General features: G+C 37.2%; 1 protein-coding gene across 1 annotated transcript in view; it reads right to left on the bottom strand.

Moving 5' to 3' along the window:
* The window catches only part of eya (eya transcriptional coactivator and phosphatase 2), a 630,584-nt gene that overhangs the window by 173,270 nt on the left and 436,423 nt on the right, over window positions 1-20,891 (bottom strand). Inside the window, exon 3 of the mRNA XM_069822274.1 lies at window positions 1,464-1,513. Within this exon, the coding sequence (XP_069678375.1) occupies window positions 1,464-1,513 (50 nt within the window). The remainder of the gene's footprint in view (window positions 1-1,463; window positions 1,514-20,891) is intronic.

The following is a 20,891-nucleotide window of genomic DNA, read 5'->3' as shown; positions in this document are numbered from 1 at the left end:
TATCGGACGGAGGTCGATTGCCATTCTCGTCGAGACGAACTAACGATTTTACTCCTTGCGAGAAGCAAATTCGGAGGCGTGAGGTGCCGACAATTTCGTACACCAAACAAGAAGTCAGTGGTGTTGTGATTGTCGTGCTTATTACTGGGTCAGAGGTTCGCAGTTTCAAATCCGATTGAGGAGGGAAGATTGTGAGCACGAAGAATATCCGTAGCACTGAAGGAATTTTGTGTCCTTGATTTGTAATACCATGAAGTAAAAATAACTCTGTCTTTAAAAGATAGGGTTCCCGCCAAAACCACTGATCATTTAAGGTTGGTTCACAATAAACCGGAAACGAGAATCGGAACGAAAACGAAAACGGTAAAATTGTTAAAATGTGTACATTTAAATGTGAGCATTCACAATTAACGAAAAGCTTGCCGGAGCCCGGGATCGGGAACGGAGAGTTGACCAAATTTCAACTTTGGCGTTCACGTTTCCGATCACAGCCCACTAGATTCATTCTATTGCCATCTAAAAGCTATTTTGTCGTCATATATTTTGTAGCAAGAAGACCGTGACATAACCTATGCATTATTTTGTTCTGTGCTGTGCATCATGGAGCAAGTTTTATTTGATGAGATTCTAATATTGAGTGTTGAGGAAAATCCTCACGTTTACGATAATCAGCGCGCCTCGTATAAAGATGTGAAAATGAAGGAGAATGCGTGGCTTTCAATAGCTGCATCTTTGAACACCGATCGTAAGTGAATCATATTTTATTACTGTATTGGTTGTATTACACACTACATATTCACGCTTCAATTCAATAACTACTGTTGTGTTCATTTTTGTTCTATTACAAATGTTTCTTCTCTAATTATGTTACGTTATGGTAGACTTAAAATAGGTTGTGATAATAAGATGCATGGGCATATTTATAGTACCGTACCTAATGAAATGTTTCAGTTGAAATTTCGAAGTTGGTTAAGCTGTGTTTATGTTGGCTGCCTTGTACTCATGAGAGAACGCCATTGGTCAATTATACACAAATAACATCAGAATGCGTAATATCGACTTTACATATCGTTATTGACATGCATATCGATATGCATAGTCGTCTACGTTCTCGGTTTATTGTGAATCAAAAATTTTCATATTCACGTCCTCTGCTTCTCGTTTTCATTCTGGTTCTCGTACCCGGTTTATTGTGAACTAGCCTTTACTCGTTCGGAATTTTAGTTCCCGGTAACGTACAGGTTTAAGTGGAATTAGTTTAACTGTGTAACATAATCGATGTTTTAAAATAGGTATAGCAGTGGGATCAGTACAGATTAAATGCTTCGGGATAAGCTGACTAGCCTCTAAATTATCTATATCAAATGAGAAATCACTTCTATAAAATTCTACATCTGCAGTGACTGTGCTCCTTCTATCCACGAACGGCACTATAATAGGCTATAAGATGAATTCTCACTTACCGACTTCTTTCCGGAGTGTCCAAGTCTGGATCTGTCCGGGGCCTCTTCACCTGCAAGCACAGAATAAGCATGAGTTAGTTAAATAAAATGTAATATATTCGGTTATATTATGTCGATATTTACTTGAGACGACTTTTTATTTATTACCATTCTATCGCAAGTCACAATTTGCTTCTTCTTTTTTTTTTTTTTTTTTTTTTTTTTACAGGAGAGACGAAAAATACAAATCTTCAAAACAAGTGCTAATGTCAGGTTTTATTTATAACCCTACTTTTCTCGATTTCTAACAAAAATACTGAATATATGACAGTATCGGTCTAAATAGAATCGTTGCTCATTCATTTATGTGCAAAAATTCTATTTTTTCCGAATTACGATAATATGGTTCTCAGGTACAAAGATATCTGATAACTACTAGTGATCGATAATTTGTTGCTGTAAGTGTGGCTTCTTTAGTTATTACTTCTATTAATAGATGGCGAAGATAATAGTCAGTGTCGCCAATAGTAGATACATAAAATATTCGCATTATAAAATTCAAAATTTCATTCCCCTCTAATGATTGTAAAAAGAACAATAGATTTAGCGGGAAACCGCTGATAATGTCAATTATGAGAATAATTTATACTTAATCTACTTCAGAATTTTCCCGAATACATTTTTACCCGTCACCTATTGAGAATTAGCGGAACTATTTCAAAGTTCGTCAATTTCTATATGTGATTTTCTTCCAAGCACATACAATTAAGAGATCATTGTTGCAATTTGGTCATGGGTTGCCATCATGTCAAAATTGAGAGTAACAGTGCATGGGAAAACGTAATTCTATTCGAGACAATCCTAAGAGTAGACAGTCCAAAACAGTCTTGTCCGGTATCGGACGGTCCGAGAAGAAATTGTCCCGTGCGAGACAGAATGTCCGATGCATTATGCTGCCGGCCTTAGGAACAGTTAATTTAGTCTCTAGTGTCACATGATATGTGGTACAATTCTGAGAACATTAAAAAATAAAGCAAGACAAGAAACAAGCTGAAGTTTTACAAAGTAAAGGCCACACATGGAAGCTAATCATGGACGTCAAGGGGTTAGGTACAGCTTACAGCAGTAAACTTTTGGAAATATTCAACTTTTTTTCCCTTCATTACTGTATCTTGTACAATAATGAAAATTAGTATGTGTAAAACACTGTCCTTCTGCTATATGAAAAAAATATTTTTACGATTAAAAATTATATATATATATTTTTTTTTCCAAATTCAAAATGGTGGCAGTTCACTGTGCAGTGATGAAGCATTTCCCTCATAACTCAAAAACTATCCAACATTCTGTGATGAACTTTTTTGTGTATTTATGCATGTCATATCTACAATATGATCCAAAATCACTTCTCTACCTTTGATAGAATGTCTGATAAATAAATTCATTTTAAAACGGTCAAATATCACATTTTCTTCTAACACAAAAAAATACATGTTATTTATTAAGGAATGTAGTTGAAATAGCATGATATTGTAAACATGAATTTCAGCAATAAAATAAAAGAGAGAGAAATTAAAAAGTTTATGAGTTATGAGGAAAACGCTTCATCACTGCACAGTGAACTGCCATCATTTTGAATTTTGAAAAAAAAAATATATATATATATATATTTTTTTTTTTAATCGTAAAAATATATATATTTTTTTTTTCATATAGCATGAGGACAGTGTTTTCATTATTGTACAAGATACAGTAATGGAGGAAAAAAATGTTGAATATTTCCAAAAATTTTGCTGCTGTGAGTGAGCTGTACCTAACCCCTTAACCAAGAAAGAACAACAACGGATACAAACTGCAGAGATGAAATTTTTAAGAAAGGTAAAAGGTTGCATATTACTAGATGAAATACGAAATGAAGGTGTAAGAACAGAACTGAACATATTTTCCATTACTTATCGTATACAAGAAAACAAACAATAATGGATACAACATATTGGAAGAATGGAAAATGACAGAATAGTAGAACTTATACTAAAATATAAACCAGGCGGAAGTCGAGAAGTGGGAAGACTAAGAAAGAGATGGCTGGAGTGAAGACGGAACAGGCTGCAAGCTTAATCCGTCATAATGAAGAAGAAGAAGAAGAAGAAGAAGAAGAAGAAGAAGGTGTCACATATAAGATTTTACTTAAGTGAGAGACAATATAAAGTTTGAGTACATACATACAATAACATTTTTTAATTAATTACAATGTCAAAAGTGAACACGAGGACAGTGAACTGACAGATTCTGGAAGCCAGTCACGCAACGAGATTAGTCCAAAGAGTATAATGAAAAATGTTCAAGTTCAATCTATAAGATTGATCTATTTTGCAAATGTTTATTTGCTACAACATTGTATATAGAATATTAACGTTTTCGCCTTTTCGGCATCATCAGATATTGTTAACAAACACGTAATCTAAACCTTCAACATATTAAAAAAAAAAAAAAAAAGATTGATGAATGAAGAACAGCCAAATGTATTGCTAAACAACTACTAAGGATCAACTGTAACAGCATGGCAATATACGACACATAAGATTTTATCAAATTTTATCATTATTATTATTAATTTTATTAATCATCTATTATTGATTTTATAAATTATCTTTTAAATACATTGATATTACTTCACCATTGTACTCATAATTAATTATAAAATTTAACAATTAAGTCCTTTCCACCAATATTAATTATTGCTGACATTCGTAATTTTGTTAATAATTTAATGCAAGATATAGTATAATATGCTTGTCATTTTAATCATTTCATATGTGTTTTATAACATGAGTTATATGTATCTGCAATCATATCGACCTTCCAAATTTATATTTCTTGGAAATCTTTTTCTACATAAACCGTTTTACTTATAAGACATACTACAATAAAACTCATGAAAATCTATTTGTCATACATATTACAATGTACATTTTTTTTTGTTCAAGGTTTAGATTACGTGTTTCTTAACAATATCTGATGATGCCGAAAAGACGAAAACGTTAATATTCTATATACAATGTTGTAGCAAATAAACATTTGCAAAATAGATAAATCTTATAGACTGAACTTGAATATTTTTCATTACAGTATATTATAATAGATTTATCTGAAGACAAAATGAATTGTAAAATAGACCAAAGAGGCACAAAGATGCTTTAGACTCAAAGTATGTCGAGGAACGTTTTCTCTGAACCAGAGCGCTGGATAAAGAAATGAAACACCAGCAGGATAATGGAGCAGAGTGCCTACCCCATCGTCCGTTATGGGTATTGGATTTCATTCATAAGCACAAAACACACCCTCACACACATACTCGCCTACTTTGCAATGGAAATATTCTAAAGTTCTGTAGAAAGTGGCGGAAGAGAGCGTGAATTATGGTAATCTATCAAAGCAATGGGATTAACGCCAGTCTGCATGGTGACGGGGGGTGATAGCAAAAACCGAAACAGCGAGCAACGCGTAATCTAATTTCAGAAACAAGTTGTACCTAGAGCAGCACTCGAAACTGAAATTCCCATTGAAGCCAATTTATTTTATTACACATAAAACCTAATTACAAGTGCGTCACAATTCCACAAATACGGATTATGCTGTAAGCTTTATTTCTAGAAGGCTATTCCTAGCACGAGCAGTTAATGATTTTGTTCCTCGCTTACTTAAAAGATAAATTGATAATTTATTTATTTATTTATACTGGCAGAGTTAAGACCATAGGGCCTTCTCTTACACTCTACCAGGTCACAAAGTATACAAGCAGTAAAAATTTAACAAAAAGTTAAAGAACAGAATACTAACATATTACAAATAATAATAATAATAATAATAATAATAATAATAATAATAATAATAATAATAATAATAATAATAATAATAGTAATAATAATAATAATAATACCATAACAAAATCGACACTAGAGAACATGAAAATAATACCATAATAGGAAAAAGAAAGTAAAATACATTGAAATATAATAAAAGCAATTCATTTAGTACAAATAGTTAATATGGAAAACTTAAGGAAGAATATAATAAAATGGAATGTAATAAAATAATAATAAAAAAGAAAAAAAAAAGGAAATATGAAAACAAAATAAAATTCACAATAAAAAGGGTATGATAATAAATTCATCTGGTGATCAAGAGAACAAAAAAGGGGAAAGGAAGGGAAATATATATATATATATACATACTAGGTTCAAAAAGTTCCCGGAATTTGCTAGTATCATAGAAACAACGTACCTTAAACACTATTCTACAGCATTCCCTTCAAAATAGTTGCCTTCCGCAACAACACACTTTTGCCAACGCGTGTAGAGTTCCTGGAAGCAGGCCTGGAAGCCATTTTGTGAAACCCGTCTTCGTGCTCTCGTCGCGTTTGCGATAACCTCTTCAGCATTGAATCTCCGTCCTTTCAGACGGGGAAACAGAAAGTAATCAGCTGGTGAGAGATCAGGAGAGTATGGTCGGTGATCCAAAGCAGTTATGTTGTGCCTGGCAAGAAAATTCTTTACAATAATTGCGCGATGAGCAGGTGCATTGTCATGCATAAGGAACCAGTTGTTTTCTACCCACTTTTCTGGACGTTTCCTTCTCACTGCGTCCCGGAGGCAACGGAGGATTTCTACGTACAATTCTTTCGTTACAGTACGAACTTCTGGAATGAACTCATGGTGGATGAGACCCTGAGAATCGAAGAAAACTTCCAACATAACTTTGCCTTTGGAAGTATCCCTAGGAAATTTTTGCTTCCGAGGAGGTGTTTTCGATTTCCACTCAAATGACTGTCGTTTAGGGACTGGGTCGTACAAGTAGCACCAAGTTTCATCACCAGCAATAATTTTGTTTAAGAAATCACCATCTTCATCAGCCATACTGATCATGTCCCCAGCAAGAGTCATTCTTGTTTCTTTCTGTTCTGCCGACAACATTTTCGGAACTAACTTCTGAGACACGTAATGCATGTTGAGATGCTTGTGAAGAACATTGTGTACACTTCCTACTGATATTCCGACCTCTGCTGCTATCTCTTTTATGGTTTTACGTCGGTCGTCCCTTACAACATTACGCACACGCTGAGCGATTGCTTCATTTGTTGCAGTTGTTGGTCGGCCGCTGCGTACGTCATCTTTGATGCTATCGCGGCCACCAGAAAAGCGTTTATACCAGGCGTACACTTGAGTTTTTTTCATTGCTGCTTCGCCAAATGCTTCTTCCAACAATCTTAATGTCCCTGCAGGAGTTTTGTGTAACAAAACACGGAATTTGATGTTTGTACGTTGCTCTGTGGACATAATTACAAAATGCGACGAACAAACAAAACACTATGATAAATAATTGCCTACAACTCAAAACCAACAATCGCCATTATCAACAAACTTTAAGGAAATGACATCATGAATGTTACCAACAAAACAAATGTATAATATCCCTTGTTATATATTAATACGAAAAATGGTAGTAAAATTCCGGGAACTTTTTGAACCCAGTAGTATATATATATTTGTGCGAGATCGTGCGTATTTGCTTGGTTTCCGCACAAAACCAATCCGCGGAAAATGTAAAATTCCACATTCAGTATTCCCAACCTAACACACATAACAATTTCCCTCTTCTTACCGCTTAAGTGACATATTGATTTTACTGCTTTAGACTTTTAACGTATTATTTTTAGAGACGTTCAATATAGTAATAATTAATAATTTGGAAACTTACCACTGCAATTTCACCTAAATTGCACTCTTAATTAATGTTTTTAAATATTTGCAAAAATTAAGTAAACTCTACAACTCCATTAAAGTTACTGCATTCGTGATGCAAGTAACATTAAGGAAGCCGTGAAAAAATCAACAAACTTGCCGATGTTATTACTGCAATAAGTTATATAAATAATATTGTTAAAATATTAAAATGAAAAATAAATCATTACATAACCTTACAGTTTGTTTTAAGTTCGCATTTATAGACTGGGGGGAAAAAAAAGACAGACGTATATCACGGCCTGCTGGAGTATAGTAAACACAGAAAACATTTTAAAGCAACAATGTTGAAGATAGATATTTTTGTTTTGCAAATTTGCCGGCATTGAACAGAAACCAAGATGGAGATTTCATTGCAACTAATTAGAAATTCCTCTTTCAGGTATGTAATAAACGATCTTCGCACAAAATAATGTACGCCACACGAGCGGTATGTTTTCTTTCAATTCTCGGAAATTAAAAAAGCTCAACTACGTTTCGCTTTCTCAAACTTTTCCTCGAACATGAAAACTTCAACATACTGCTCTTGTAACGCATATTACTATTCTAGAAGGCTATTCCTAGCACGAGCAATTTAATGGTTTTGTTCCTTGTTTACTTGAAAGATCATACACAGTACGATAAGTTACCGTGCTCTATAACGTGAAAATAGTGCCAGTTCCAGCACTAATAACTAGTCTCTATTATTCACAACACTATAGAATTGAATCCTGCGTATACAGAGTGTAAGGGATCCATTATTTTAACTGATGATTATTCGTATCATAAGAAAGAAAAAAGTCCTCACATTTTTTTTCTAACTGCAATATTTACCTAATTATCATTAAAATTTACAATATTAGACGTTTGACAACGTTGCTGAATAGAGGGGGTTTACAAGTGCACAGTACAGCTCAAGCGGTTACAGACATACCGGTACAAAACAGATGCTCTGTTCTAATGCAGGAGCGGACCATGACAACTGTTGTTTACATAAAACGAGCAGCAAATACAAACTTTCAATCTGATAAATAGAACATTATGGTAAATTTCCATTTTACTTAACAATATTGCTCCATTTTTTTAGTTGTATGTCTAAAAAAGAAACAATAAAGGTTTACTGCACAAAATCACACGAACTTTTTTCTAATGCAACATTTTAATCCCTTCCGCTTCCATAAAGCATTACCATTTTTAAACAAATTTCTAGTTCTGTGATTTTCGAAATGGGGCAAGAGACTCCAAGTTTCTAATAATCGTTGAGAAAAGAGAAACTGCTACAAAAGTTCGCCGATTAGGTAACCTTCTTTTTTTTTAGTAGGTTATTTTACGACGCTTTATTAACATCTTAGGTTATTTAGCGTTTCAATGAGATGAAGGTGGTAATGCCGGTGAAATGAGTCCGGGGCCCAGCACTGAAAGTTACCCAGCATTTGTTCATATTAGGTTGAGGGAAAACCCCGGAAAAAATCTCAACCAGGTAACTTGCTCCGACCGGGAATCGAACCCGGGCCACCTGGTTTCGCGGCCAAACGCGCTAATCTTTACTCCACAGGTGTGGATGTAACCTTCTTTGCGGAAAATGCTGACGGTACATCCTTCTTGCCTCACTTGAATTACGACGACTTTCTCCATAAATTAATAACACATGATATTCCTAAACTGTGGATGACATAGTAAGTTGTTTATCGAATACCCTGTACTGAACTGTCATCCGCTCGGCAGTAGACTTATGGAGAGGGAGCTTGAACTCAGCTGACATGTTGCCACGTCTCTCACGCCAGAATATTAACAAATTTAAGCATACATTTTTATTTAATTTTACGAAAACGTAATAAAACATACAAATATTTATTTAAACTAATATTAATTCTTTGCTAGATATAACTACTGATTTAATTATTTTTTCGTAATTTTACTACCTATATAAGCAGTATAACGCAATTAAAATAAGAAAAGATTTTTTTTTTCTGGGAAAACTATCAAGTTTTGGCCTTATGTTGTATGAACATTTTTGATCCTGTAGAACGTCCCCGACGACTGTGAAAAGGACGGCACTTATACCTCATACACCCTGTATTTTCAGAAAATTAAATTAAAGAAAAATATTGATGTGGTTAATTTACTGGTGTAAACATTAATTTCACTCATATTCATTAAATCAATATAAACATACCGTACGTTATCTGATATCAACCAACTCACTTACTTACTTACAAATGGCCTTTAAGGAACCCGGAGGTTCATTGCCGCCCTCACATAAGCCCGCCATCGGTTCCTATTCTGAGCAACATTAATCCAGTGCCAAGCATAATATCCCACCTTCCTAGGGTGATCAGATTCACATCGATAAAAAAGAGGACACAAAGCTTCAAAAAAGGAGGACATTATTCGAAAAAAAAAAAAAAGAGGACAAAAATATGTAGACTTAGATTTAGGCTTAGGCCTACATTATACATTAAATTACGTCAATATCTATTTTGTTACAACATATTTACAGTACAGATTTAGGTTCATATCATACTTAAAAGTATAAAGACAAATAATTACACCCTTATTCATACTTATAAACGAACTACATTTAAACTAAACATTTCTAGTCTAAGACTCTCTTACAAGCTATTTTTAAATAATTTACAATTCAAACTAAGGAAGTAACTCGTCAGGTTAAATAAATACATGACCACCTTACAAAATAAATGTCACCTTAATTTTTATTTACACTTTATACACAACTTTTTAAGGTATTCTTGAATCTCCTTATGGAAGGAGATGATCGTGATGTTAGCAGTAATGATGATAGAGAAGATAACGGTAATGATTACCGAGATGGTAGTAATAATCGTGACAGGAGAATGTAATGATCGAAATTATGGCGATAATGATCATGAAAGTGACGATAATAATCGTCACAGTGGCGGTAATGATCGAGATGCTGGCAGTAATGATCGAGAGGTTGGCGATAACGATCGAGGTGGTGGCAGTAAATCTAGATCAGGGGTCGTCAGCACAGAGCACCCTGGAGCTAGCATCTCTTACCCGCGGAGAAGACAGTGCACCATGGTGCACTCGTAGCTGCTAGCGGGTATGCTTCTACCTCTTCCTGCTGCACGACGGTGCACACGGGACGGCACCGCTTATCCTTTGCACATTTCAGCGAGTGCTGACGACCACTGCTCCAGATGGTGGTGGTAAAGATCGAAATGTTGGCGGTAACGATCGAGGTGGTGGCAGTAACTCTAGATGGTGGTGGTAAAGATCGAGATGGTGGCGGTAACGATCGAGGTGGTGGCGGTAAAGATCGAGATTTGGCGGTAACGATCGAGGTGGTGGCAGTAACTCGAGCTGTTGGCGATAAAGATCGAGATTTGGCGGTAACGATCGAGGTGGTGGCAGTAACTCGAGATGTTGGCGATAAAGATCGAGATTTGGCGGTAACGATCGAGGTGGTGGCAGTAACTAGAGATGTTGGCGATAAAGATCGAGATTTGGCGGTAACGATCGAGGTGGTGGCAGTAACTCGAGATGGTGGCGGTAAAGATCGAGAATTGGCTGTAACGATCGAGGTGGTGGCAGTAACTCGAGATGTTGGCGATAAAGATCGAGATTTGGCGGTAACGATCGAGGTGGTGGCAGTAACTAGAGATGTTGGCGGTAAAGATCGAGATTTGGCGGTAACGATCGAGGTGGTGGCAGTAACTAGAGATGTTGGCGGTAAAGATCGAGATTTGGCGGTAACGATCGAGGTGGTGGCAGTAACTCGAGATGTTGGCGGTAAAGATCGAGATTTGGTTGGAACGATCGAGGTGGTGGATGTAACTGGAGATGTTGGCGGTAAAGATCGAGATTTGGCGGTAACGATCGAGGTGGTGGCAGTAACTGAAGATGTTGGCGGTAAAGATCGATATTTGGCGGTAACGATCGAGGTGGTGGCAGTAACTGGAGATGTTGGCGGTAAAGATCGAGATTTGGTTGTAACGATCGAGGTGGTGGCAGTAACTGGAGATGTTGGCGGTAAAGATCGAGATTTGGCGGTAACGATCGAGCTGGTGACAGTAACTCGAGATGTTGGCGGTAAAGATCGAGATTTGGTTGTAACGATCGAGGTGGTGGCAGTAACTGGAGATGTTGGCGGTAAAGATCGAGATTTGGCGGTAACGATCGAGGTGGTGGCAGTAACTCGAGATGTTGGCGATAAAGATCGAGAATTGGCTGTAACGATCGAGGTGGTGGCAGTAACTCGAGATGTTGGCGGTAAAGATCGAGAATTGGCTGTAACGATCGAGGTGGTGGCAGTAACTCGAGATGTTGGCGATAAAGATCGAGATTTGGCGGTAACGATCGAGGTGGTGGCAGTAACTCGAGATGTTGGCGGTAAAGATCGAGATTTGGCTGTAACGATCGAGGCGGTGGCATTAACTCGAGATGTTGGCGGTAAAGATCGAGATTTGGCGGTAACGATCGAGGTGGTGGCAGTAACTCGAGATGTTGGCGGTAAAGATCGAGATTTGGCTGTAACGATCGAGGCGGTGGCATTAACTCGAGATGTTGGCGGTAACGATCGAGGTGGTGGCGGTAACTCGAGATGTTGGCGGTAAAGATCGAGATGTTGGCGGTAACGATGATCCCGATGGTGTTGGTGATCGTGACAATGTCAGTCATAATCATAACGATAGCGGTAATGATCATGGTGAAGACATCACCGCATCAGTAGCAAGTGATAGCACAGGGCAATATTAATCTCCAATACATACACAAATAATGACACTGTTTTGTTGTTGAAGAACATGGAGTATATGGATTGGGTCATTAGGACATCCAGCACTCATTCTTTTGAAGATTATGACTAACACTATGAATACATTAGTAGCATGGCTCCTTGATCATGTGGTTACCATGATACTAGATCTGCAAGACCAAGATAGTATTGGACAAAAAAGAAAGATACTCAGTTGCAAAGGATGCAGGTAAAAGCCCAGTTTTCTGTAGGGGAGCGAAAGAAGACCGTTGGAACTATAGCCACAAGCGCTAGTTAACTCTTGAGGACAGAGGACAAATCATTGAAACCAGGTGTGAATAACCGATCTGATCAGTGGTTAAACTGGATATCATATTAATTTATTGAAACTGACTAAACGAGCTTAAGACTTGCACAGTCAACTAGAGATGTGAAATTACTTCCATTAATCAAGCCTTTAGAGCGTTTATCTGCACGATGCGTGAGTACAGGTGATCGACAAGCGATAATTAGCCTGCACTCCATTTATCACGAGGAGAGACTTGCAGTCATAAGTTCCCGTGCTTATGAACACAAGAAAGTTAAACGCCAATCATGACTTGACAGTTTTCGCCTTTGTTTTTTCGAGCTCGTTGCCTCTTGCCGACAGATAATCAGGTACAATCATTAACTTTCGAGGAAGCTAGTTACAGGGTGATTCGAAAGCACGAAAGCCAAAGCATCTACGAAGGTGTTCTGAAGTACATTTGTTTCGTCTGATGCGAATGAAACATTTCAAGTATTTGTGAAAAAGTAATATTAATCGTTAATATATCTAATAAATATATAATTTACTTAATTAACACACAATAATAATTTATATAGGGACATCCAGGGTGTGATTTTTTGGTATTAACGATATACGCGAAATGTGTTAAAAACTTAATTTTATGCATGGAAAATGCAAATCCCTTAATGGAAGTCCAAAATTAAGTTAAATATATCCACGAATTTTTGCCAGATTGAAAGAAAACCATGAAATTACAAAGACGGGTTTTACGGATAATTCGCATGAGAAATTACTCTTTCTTCCAAAGAAAACGCGAAAATTTTCTTCGTTATAGATATAAAAGATCAGTACATACATCTCAGCAGCTAGCTACGGACTGGAAGATCCGGGGTTCGATCCCAGGTGGTAACAGGATTTTTTCTCGTTGCCAAACTTTCAGAACGGCTCCGAGGTTCACTCAGCCTCCTATAAAATTGAGTACCGTGTCCTTCCCGGGGGTTAAAGGCGGTCAGAGCGTGGTGCCGACCACACCACCTCATTCTAGTGCCGAGGTCATGGAAAGCATGGGGCTCTACTTCCATGCCCCCCAAGTGCCTTCATGGTATGTTGCGGGGATACCTTTACCTTTTTTTTTTTTTTTACGTACATCTCAGTCCGAACTGAATTCCCGTCCTCACTCAATTTGGTACATTAATTAAATTTACTTGAAAACCACACCTAAAAAATATAAACATTGATTCTCAACCAATACTCTCTTCCGGATCTGAATTAAGTTTTTAAATCATGATCTAATCATGATACTACGATAAGGTTTCGTTTTGCTTGGTTATTTAACGACACTGTATCAACTACGAAGTTATTTAGCGTTGAGAGAATCCATTCGGCAGCATTCGAAGAACATTTGCAACAAAATGTAGGGAAAACTGGACAAGAATTTAGAGAGATAATAGAAAAAGAATTAGAAACAACATTGGGTACCAATCAATGTCGAAAGTGGAGAAAGTTCTGCAAGGGGAAAAATTTTGACTTCAGTGCTTTTGATTTCATTGTTACAATTAATTATACAAGATGGATATGTCTTGTGACTAGCAAAAATTGAATCTGTGACCCTGAAATCGTCTACAAGGGGCGGTCCGGTTGTATCGGTGTATCCATCCATGACGTCAGCTGAAGTAGATAGGAGTTTTTCAATATACAGGAATGTCTTCAAAACAACCGGCCATCCTTCAAACCTGAGACCCTACGAATGGCTATGGCTTTTTACTGCAATGCCGAATAAGGAGTATGTCTGGGAATTTAAACTATTTCTAATATTTAAGTGTGTACTGATATAATTTCGGATGATAATTATTATTATCATTATCATTTATTACTATTCATTCATAGTGTTCTGCCAAAAGGCAAGTCTTTCACTGCAAACCCAGCATTCTCCAGTCTTTCCTATCTTCTACTTTCCTCTTAGTTTTCGCATATGATCCATATATCTTAATGTTGTCTATCATCTAATATCTTCTCCTGCCCCGACTCTTCTCCCGTTCACCATTCCTTCCAGCGCACCCTTCAGAAGGCAGTTTCTTCTCAACCAGTGACCTAGACAATTCCTTTTCCTCTTTCAGACCAATTTCAGCATCATTCTTTATTCATCCACCCTTTCCAACACAGCTTCGTTTCTTATTCTGTCTGTCCACTTCACACGCTCAATCCTTCTCTATTTTCACATTTCAAATACTCCTATTCGCTTCTCTTCACTTCATCATAATGTCCGTGTTTCTGCCCCATACAAAGCTACACTCCACACAAAGCACTTCTCTAGTCTCTTCCTTAGTTCTTTTGCCATGTTTGCAGTTTTTCTTGGGAAAGGTATATGCGGTAGCTTCCCGTTGCTTTCATTATTATTATTATTATTATTATTATTATTATTATTATTATTATTATTATTATTATTATTATTACTATTAAACTCTGTCATGTTTCTATTTTAACTTACTTATGGCTTTTAAAGAACCGGGAAGTTCATTGCCGCCCTCACATAAGCCCGCCATCGGTCTCCATCCTAAGCAAGATTAATCCAGTCCCTAGCATCATATCCCACTTCCCTCAAATCCATTTTAATATTATCCTCCCATATACGTCTCGGCCTCCCCAAAGGTCTTATTCTCTCCGGCCTCCCAACTAACACTCTACATGCATTTCTAGATTCGCCCATACGTGCTACATGCCCTGCCCATCTCAAACGTCTGTATTTAATGTCCCTAATTATGTCAGGTGAAGAATACAATGCGTGCAGTTCTGTGTTGTGTAACTTCCTCCATTCTCCTGTAACGTCATCCCTCTTAGCCCCAAATATTTTCCTTAGAACCTTATTCTCAAACACCGTTATCAACTTCCGACCTCTAGTGATAACAAGTAGACTTAGACAGTGACCTAGCCAATTCCTTTTCCTCTTTCTGATCAGTTTCAGCATCGTTCTTTATTCATCCGCTCTTTCCAACACAACTTCGTTTCTGTCTGTCCATTTCACACGCTCAAACCTTCTCCATTTTCACAATTCAAATGCTTCTATTCGCTTCTCCTCACTTCATCGTAATGTCCGTGTTTCTGCCCCATACAAAGATACACTCCACACAAAGCACTTCGCTAGTCTCTTCCTTAGTTCTTTTGCCATGTTTGCAGTTTTTCTTGGGAAGCTACCCGTTGCTTTCATTATCATTATCTTTATTTATCATTATTATAATATTTTTATTTTAACTTACTTACTTATGGTTTTTAAGGAACCCGGAAGTTCATTGCCGCCCTCACATAAGCCCGCCATCGGTCTCCACCCTAAGCAAGATTAATCCAGTCCCTAGCATCATATCCCACCTCCCTCAAATCAATTTTAATATTATCCTCCCATATACGTCTCGGCCTCCCTAAACGTCTTATTCCTTCCGGCCTCCCAACTAACACTCTATATGCGTTTCTAGATTCGCCCATACGTGCTACATGCCCTGCCCATCTCAAACGTCTGCATTTAATGTTCCTAATTATGTCAGGTGAAGAATACAATGCGTGCAGTTCATCCCTCTTAGCCCCAAATATTTTCCTAAGAACCTTATTCTCAAACACCCTTATCAACTTCCGACCCCTAGTGATAACGAGTAGACTTATTCTACGTTGCGGATGTAGGCCTATCTGGGTTATTTTACGACGCTGTATCAACATCTAGGTTATTTAACGTCTGAATGAAATGAAGGTGATAATGCCGGTGAAATGACAGCGTATTCCGAATCTCACCGGTCCGGTGGGATCAATGACGTCACGTTACAACGAAAATAAGGAATAAAACTACTGGAAGAATCGATGCTGTCATGGCGACCGTGTAAGTGGTTATCTGTGCTACGCTAGCAAAATTTTGCGAAATTTTCGTAATGCCATCTCGTTCAAAGAAAAGATAGCATAAACAACTTATTTCTTGAACCGGTAGTAATAACTGGTCCGTTGACATGCTCGCTCATAAGCCATTAACATATTGTTTTTACGTTGTGCTCATTACAAACAATACAGCAGAACACACCGCCATGACACAACAGTGCACGATGTCATTCGTCTGCTAATTCCCGCCCTATACAAGAACCAATCAGATTCACTGATGGCGGCTGATGGAGACTGCCACCACCTCTGCAAGTTGATGGCACCGGTGCGACACCGGTGGAGCATCAATGACGTCATCGGTGGAATTCGGAACACCGTGATGCCATCGGATTGTTCACCGGTGAGATTCGGAATACGCTCTAAGTCCGGGGTCCAGCACCGAACGTTACCCAGCATTTGCTCCTATTGGGTTCAGGGAAAACCCCGGAAAAAACCTCAACCAGGTAACTTACCCCGACCGGGATTCGAACCCGGGCCACCTGGTTTCGCGGCCAGACGCGCTGACCGTTACTCCACAGGTGTGGACACACTTTTCCGATTCCTCCTCTCTTTTCATTTCTGACTTGAATTCGCAATCCTCAATATGCGTCCTACAGTTCATAAAAACGCTGCTGTAATTTGTAAATTTAATAATCTGATTGGCTATGTATTGTATACTTTTAGTAGAGCTATAGATGTAGCTCAGTCGGCAGACTCGCTGGGCTGCTGATCCGGAGCTGCGTTCGGGCTTGGGTTGGATCCCCCTTTGGTCTTTGGTTTCTTCCGAGGTTTTCCACAGCCGTGGGACTGAAGCCGGATGGTCTATGGCGAGTCCTTGGCATCAACCCCTTTGATTTGATTACCTGGTTGGGTTTTTCCGAGGTTTCCCCAACCAAAAGGCAAATGTCGGGTAATATTTTGGCGAATCCTCGGACCTCACCTCATCTCACTACATCTCGCCAAAATATTGTAAAACATTGCACAAAATTGTAAAAATTGTACAAAATTACTAAATTGTAAAACTGTAAAAATTTGTAAAAATTGTAATTGTAATATTGTAAAATTTTGACTTGTTCCACATCTTAAAGCTTCATTGCTCATGTAAGATCTATGGAATAAAATAAATAAATGTAACCTGTTCTTCGCAGGTATAATTGCAACACGGAAATGGCTTGTTTTACTGCGAGTTCCAGATAGGGGCAATAGTGTTTGAAACAGGGAAAAGCATCATCATCATCATCATCTTCCTAACAAGTATTAGGCCAAGTGGCCAAGTCCATCTCTTCTTTGGACGGCCTAGAGATCTTTTGCCATATGGATGGTAATGAAGCAGTGCTTTTGGAATTCTGCATCGATTCATTCGTTCGAGATGACCCTTCCACTGAAGTTGATATTTGCTGATGAACTGCATAATGGGTTCTATTTGAAGTTCTTGCATTAGGTCCTCATTTTTTTTATGATCCCAGCGAGTATATCCAGCTGTTGCTCTCATAAACCTCATCTCACTTGCTGTTATTCTACTGACATCTTTATTCTTCACAGTCCACGCTTCGCTACCATAGCTTAATACTGGCTGTGCTAAGGTTTTATACAAGCCTATTCTTGTGTGTCTTTGCACTAGTGAGGGTTTCATGATTTTATTAATGATCCCCATTGTTTTATTATATTTACATATTTTTTCAGCAATATCTACTTCATCATAAGGTGATAGTGTACAGACGTGGACAAATTATTAACAAAATTGACAATTTTTATGATAATTCTGTTTACAAAATTTGACTTTTCAATTTACACTACAGTTGACAATTTTTCATATTTCTATCATTATAGTAGACAGAAAAATGCAAAAATGTCAACTGTAGTTTAAATTGAAGTGCCAATTTTTGTAAGAATATATAATGAAAATCTTTAATTTTGCTAAAAATTTGTAAATATGCAAAAATGTCAACTGCAGCCTAAATTGAAGAGTCAAATTTTGTCAAAATATAAAATAAAAATCTTCAGTTTTGCTAATTGTTTGGAAATATCCTAAATGTGAACTGTAGTCCAAATTGAAGAGTCGAATTTGGTAAAAATATTTAGTAAAAATCTTCAGTTTCGCTAATAATTTGTAAATATGCAAAAATATCAAATGTAGTCCAAATTGAAGAGTCAAATTTTCTAAAAAATATACAATACAAATCTTCAATTTTGCTAATAATTTGGAAATACGCAAAAATGTCAACTGCAGTCTGAATTGAAGAATCATATATTGTAAAAATATATAATAAAAATCTTCAATTTTGCTAATAATCTGTCCACGTCTGTATAGCCAAGATAAGTGAAGGTATTTACTCTTTCTATTATTTTATTATTCAAACAGATTTTGCTTGGTACAGGGAATTTCCCACAAAATGACATGATTTTCGATTTTTCAATATTAATTTCCATGTTATATTTTTCACTGACCTTATTTAAATTGTGTACTGAATATTGTAAATCATCTTCAGTTGATGCCATGAGAACTAAATCATCAGCGAAAAGTAAAGCATCAATACGAAATTAATCACGATCTTAATTGCGAAGCGTCAGTAAGTTGCTCTGAGCGATTTCACGGCTATGGGTGGTTTGTGGTTTGCGCCATTGGAGGGACGCGCATCAGGGATTCGAAACGGCTGCGTCTTGTTCCGCCCACATCGCGGCCCCCTTACCGGCGATTGTGCGCGCCGCCGCCTCGCTATCTCCATGGCTGCCTCGCCAGAATGTGTTTCATTCCTGTCCCAAACAACGATACTTCTTTTTACTGATCTCAAGTACGAACCAATTAAAACAGCTGGGCCAGGCGAGCCACTAGCGGATTGAATTTCTACACTGGTGACATGGGATCAAGCTCGTAGAGCCTTAGGTGAACCAAGACGACGTTGAGGCAGGTTTTGGCAGAGGGCTCCCACCTCAACTCTAACTACAGTTCACATTTGAATCAGTCATTTGTAAAACCACATGAGTCACAGAAAATAAGTTTCGAGAAAAATATAAAAAAAATACCTATAGTTAGTGCCAGAGGTGTGCATCGGACGTTTTCGCTCGAGCGCCAAGTAGTTCATAGCATAATCCGATAGGTAGCGCACATGCGTGATGGGTAAAATTGTCGCGAGCGATAAATCCTCGAACGGTATAAGCCGAGCGTTAGACATTCGTTCTTGTTACAGTGATAAACTGTGTAGGGTAATTATGCAGAACAACTACAGAAGCGATTTTGTTATTTTTGATGGTCTGGTAGTGTTTAGTATTGAATTTCGTTTATTAGTATGTGTATATTATGCGTAGGTCACTTACGGTTGAGGTAGAGTAGATTTTTTTAAATATGAAGTAGAATTGAACTTGGTTTTTTTTTCTCGTGTTTATAAGACTATGTTGCTGAGTGCATAACTTTTAATGTATTGTGATTTGATTGGCTGAAGTGTCGTATGTTCTTATTGAGTGAGGTGTCTTCCGGTATGATTGGATGGTTGTGGTTAATTCATAAAGCGTTGTGTGTTGTTATTGGGTGATGATTTTTCCGGTATGATTGGATGATTGTGGTTAAGTGATAGCTGTATGTTACGAGCTAGAATTTCTCTAAGTCGTTGGCTGTATGATTGTAGTTTTTCGTAGTTGGTGCGTGTATTATTCTTATCTTGTAGGTGGTCTATCGCTGTGAGTTGTAATGGATGTAGAATTTCGTTTTTTTGTCTATATAGAGTTGAGAGAGGGGGATATTGTAGACTATTTCGTGAATCACGGTATTATTAAGGACTGCATGATTTTCGAAGTGTGTTGCCATGAGTTGAGAGTAAGTAAGACGGATTTGAACTTCCGTTGCGGGAGATTATACCGGAAGTATGCGAAACGGAAGAAAGTTGGTCGTTCTGGTACCTTTCTGCCACGTAGTAAACTTAGTGTCGTGGACGTTTTTCGTTTTTCATTGGATATTTGGGAGAATATATGTTAAAGCGTAAATATCTAATGGAAGAGAGAATGTGTGCATTCTTTAGAGCAGCTGCAGCCCTGTATCCTACGAATTATTAAGGTAAGGTTCATCATGTTTGACATTGTTTGACGAATTTGTGAAATTGATTCAGTCTTTGTGTGGCTATTTTGGTTAGGTTAGGTTAGTTTAGGTTATTGCTGCTTATATTTGTCCTCTTGACAAGGAGTGAAAATTAAGGTTTTTGATAAAAAAAAATATTACATTAAGTTTTTGCAGTTTACGTTGTTTTCCTGCTTTTGATATTAAGTGTTTTTGAAAAAGGGGGTAAAAATGTAGGGTTTTGTGAAAGAATAAAATTTAAAATCGCTTCTGTAGTTGTTATGCATAATTACCCTGTGTAGTAACATCATAGATGTTTATCATTTTAAAACTTTTCAGTGTTTAACTAACCTCTCCATAGTACAACTACAAAACTTGCTTTAAAATGTAATATAAATGTTGTAGGTAAATGTTTCCCCCCCCCTCCCCCCACACAGGAGTGATTTTGTTTTTGCCACATCTGATAGATGTTATTGGATGTAAATGTAATTATTATAAACGGAGAACACAATCACGATAATGCAAGAACCGTATCAAGTTTCCTAGTAATAATAATACAGTAATCTTTAATAATTAGTGTATCAATCTTTGCGTCTGTAACAGTTGTGCAGCATGATTATTCGTTTTATTATATTTTCAGTGACGTTATTTCTGTACTAATATTGTTATTAATCTATTGCTATAACAATAATATTTCGTAAAACGTTTCTACATTGTCGCA

This window comes from Periplaneta americana, chromosome 3, assembly GCF_040183065.1.
Source record: "Periplaneta americana isolate PAMFEO1 chromosome 3, P.americana_PAMFEO1_priV1, whole genome shotgun sequence".
NCBI lineage: Eukaryota > Metazoa > Arthropoda > Insecta > Blattodea > Blattidae > Periplaneta > Periplaneta americana.
This window is presented reverse-complemented; position numbering and strand designations above follow the sequence as displayed.